This window comes from Brassica napus, unplaced genomic scaffold (assembly GCF_020379485.1).
Source record: "Brassica napus cultivar Da-Ae unplaced genomic scaffold, Da-Ae ScsIHWf_2632;HRSCAF=3384, whole genome shotgun sequence".
Classification (NCBI taxonomy): domain Eukaryota; kingdom Viridiplantae; phylum Streptophyta; class Magnoliopsida; order Brassicales; family Brassicaceae; genus Brassica; species Brassica napus.
This window is the reverse complement of record NW_026015932.1, coordinates 340,620-343,642: the sequence shown is the minus strand read 5'-3', so window position 1 is coordinate 343,642 and position 3,023 is coordinate 340,620. Positions and strand designations below refer to the sequence as shown.

At 37.0% G+C, this 3,023-nt stretch overlaps 1 protein-coding gene across 6 annotated transcripts; it reads left to right on the top strand.

Moving 5' to 3' along the window:
* Positions 1 to 42: 42 nt before the first annotated feature.
* LOC125575630 lies at positions 43 to 1,689 on the top strand. Of its 6 annotated transcripts, none has more exons than XR_007334375.1 (7): positions 43 to 208; positions 315 to 359; positions 471 to 719; positions 811 to 915; positions 1,123 to 1,219; positions 1,299 to 1,384; positions 1,493 to 1,689. XR_007334375.1 is itself a non-coding variant. In XM_048773748.1 (6 exons), the coding sequence occupies exons 3-6, from the start codon at positions 868 to 870 to the stop codon at positions 1,590 to 1,592; spliced, it is 306 nt and encodes a 101-aa protein (XP_048629705.1). In that variant the 5' UTR covers positions 67 to 359; positions 471 to 719; positions 811 to 867; the 3' UTR covers positions 1,593 to 1,689. The 6 variants fall into 6 exon arrangements, 1 of the variants encoding a protein (XP_048629705.1); XR_007334377.1 differs by having other exon boundaries at positions 62 to 198; XR_007334374.1 differs by having other exon boundaries at positions 62 to 208; positions 811 to 890.
* The last annotated feature ends 1,334 nt before the right edge of the window (positions 1,690 to 3,023 follow it).

The following is a 3,023-nucleotide window of genomic DNA, read 5'->3' as shown; positions in this document are numbered from 1 at the left end:
TAATGGGCTTACTTTCGTAATTTATTAAGGCCCTGCGAACATCTCATATGGCGCTAACCTAATTGTCTTCTTCTTTACTCTGAGTTCGGCGGCGAGTACGACGATCGACTGTGCTCGATTTTCCTGTAACGGATAGCGACTTTAGTCACATTAATACAGACGCCCACTAAGAGCCTTTCAATAGATCTCTAATCTCTGGTATAAATAGGTTAGTATTCCTTTTCTAGTTGATCGCCCTCTCTTCATCTCTCTACTACTTATCTCTTTTATTCTCAACAATTGCATGTGGTTCTTCATTTCTATGGGATGAGAAGAAAGGTGAACTTAGGTGGATTGATATGGTTTTGGTGGACTAGAAGGTATATGTTTACAATGAATATGTTATCCTTACATCGAACTTACATCATTAGATATTGTTTGAATGGAAACGCTTGATTGTCTTAATTTCTTCTGTGTTCATTTCTATGCAGTCCACGCTGATTCAAGCATCTATTAGCGTCCACCGGTTGAACACATTCCAACAACTGCTCAGAGAAAGATGGACTTTTGAGCTTAGTGTATTTGGCGTCACGCGGAGTAATCAGTACTTCAAACTGACCACCGCACCCGTTTTAATTAGATTCACGGAACAAACCACCTTCGTCGAGATAACAGAATCTTTATGGTCCGCAGCAATGACGAACTGATGTCACTTGCTAACACGAACATCCACTTACCAGGTTTGTTTGTAAACGAAGCTTATATAATGCTATGAGTAAAGACAAATCTTCGAGAATTTAATTGTCCTAACACAACACTGTTTCGTGCTAGATGTGTTGGTGGAGTCAAAACCACATACAATGATGAAACACAGACAATCCAGCTGATATGACCTACATACGTCTTGAACGGTTTGCCCTGAGATAGTCTAATAATGTAATTAGACATATGGTGTAATACATAATTACTTACAACGTAAACTGCAGTACATTAAGTTACATATGGTTCTTGCCAAAACGAAAACACCGTTGGTGTTCTAAGGTCATGTGTTCTATACACAACTTATCAGCTATCTGAACAGACGATGCAATACATTATTTAACCCAACAATCCTAGACTACTTACAAACTATTACTACTACAGGAACCGGGTGGAGTTTTCAGTCTTTGATGGGTCAGAGTCAGCTGTCTTTGTGGCATTTGATGGTGAGATGTGTAAGCTAACCAATGCACATCTTATGGTAAGAACAAAACCACTACATTTATTCTTCAGTTCTATCACTAATAGACGCTGCTACTAAAAACGTATATGGTTTATAGGTGCAGGACACAGGTGTAGAGGACCACAACCGAAGATCTCTCCCACAGTGTTTAAAGAACTTGGTTGGCAGTACTTTCACCTTCCAGTTGAGGCTATCCCCATTAAACTTCTCCCCATTCCTTAACCAATAGTTTGAAACAGTTCTATGTATATTGTTTATGTTGTTTACTTTTTTATAATGGTTCTTTGGCAGAGGGGTGATAACAACCCAGGAGATGACATGCCCGGAGCTAGAGCAGTGGCTACTAAGCCCTCCAAAACCATCACCAAAGTTCCCCTGCAAAATCCGCTAGTTGGGTGCCTGTGGAGAGATGCAGCTGCTCAAAGAGGCGTCCATGCAACTGTTGCTGGTGAAGTAACTAATGAGGAAGAAGGAGTGCAGGAGGATAGGCGCATTGGAAAAAACCACACAAATTCTTAGTTTTCTAGCTTAACGAGTGGCCAAGTCTATAAACCCTTGGAATAATGGTTTACGATTTCATTGTTTCTTGCACTCTTTCGTTGCTGGGTTTTTCACATATTATTGTTGCTTGGTCTGGTCACTATGTTTCCTATGGGGTCAACTTTTAAAATAAACTCACATTTTGATAGTTTTCTGCATGTGTTTCTTATTCGTGTTTCAAATAGCTGGAAACGTCTAAATACAAACTCATCATCACCCTGCAACCCAGCTTGAGAATAGATGGTTGCTCACAGTTCTCTTTTTTTTTTTAGCAACTCTTATAGATCTTTTTTATTTACCATTTTTTCGTACACAACAACTCACGCATCTTACACCAAAAAACAACTCTTGCTTCAAATAAGTCATAGTAATATGATCGAATTTGTTAAGTCCAGGATAGTTTTGTAATTATTGAATATGATAATAACAAAGATATATGCCTTTTGACTTCACCACCCAAACTCTTTATGATTTTGTGTCACTCTTTTTTTTGGACAACTGATTTCATGTCACTCTCTTTTATCTATTGTTCGTAAAGCAAACTTACTTTATGGACTGCAGATTTTTTCTGAGATATACACCCAAAGAGTATTAATACATAATAACGTAATATTGATGACATTTAAAAAAATCTATATATACACATTACACACTTACATACTATCCCAAACAAAATATGCCCGACTTTCTATCAAAGATGTTAAAACGAGTATACCTGCCCCAGTTATCCCGTCCCATTTAAAACTATCCCATTTACATTCTAAACCGTTAATCGAAAATAACAGTGAAATATATTTCATAGTAATATATTAAATCTGATACAATTTATACAAACATTTCATAAAGCATAACTTATTAGTCTGCTGTTACAATAACATGTAAAAAATCTAACTAATATGTATAATTTTATATAATACAAAGTGTACTTTATATATAAAGATAACTGTTTTAATTAATATTTAATTTGCATCCTGCCCGTAGGGCGGGCCGACCCTAGTATTTCTATAATGTTATGTATAAACAGGGCCCTGTTTTTGATGTTGTTTATGGCCCCGAGTAATTCAGGACCGCCCCTGGTCCTATTCTCAATTTCATTACAAAATTTCCCAATCTTGAACATTTAGATCTTCATGACAACAATTTTGTTGGGTCCCAAATCAAATTTGGTCAAACTTGAGTATCTTGATCTTTCTAACAATAAGTTGAAAGGCGAAATACCCGGTTGGTTAAGGAGCGTTCAGTGGTTGATACTTTCTCACAACTCTTTCAGCAGTTTTGGAAA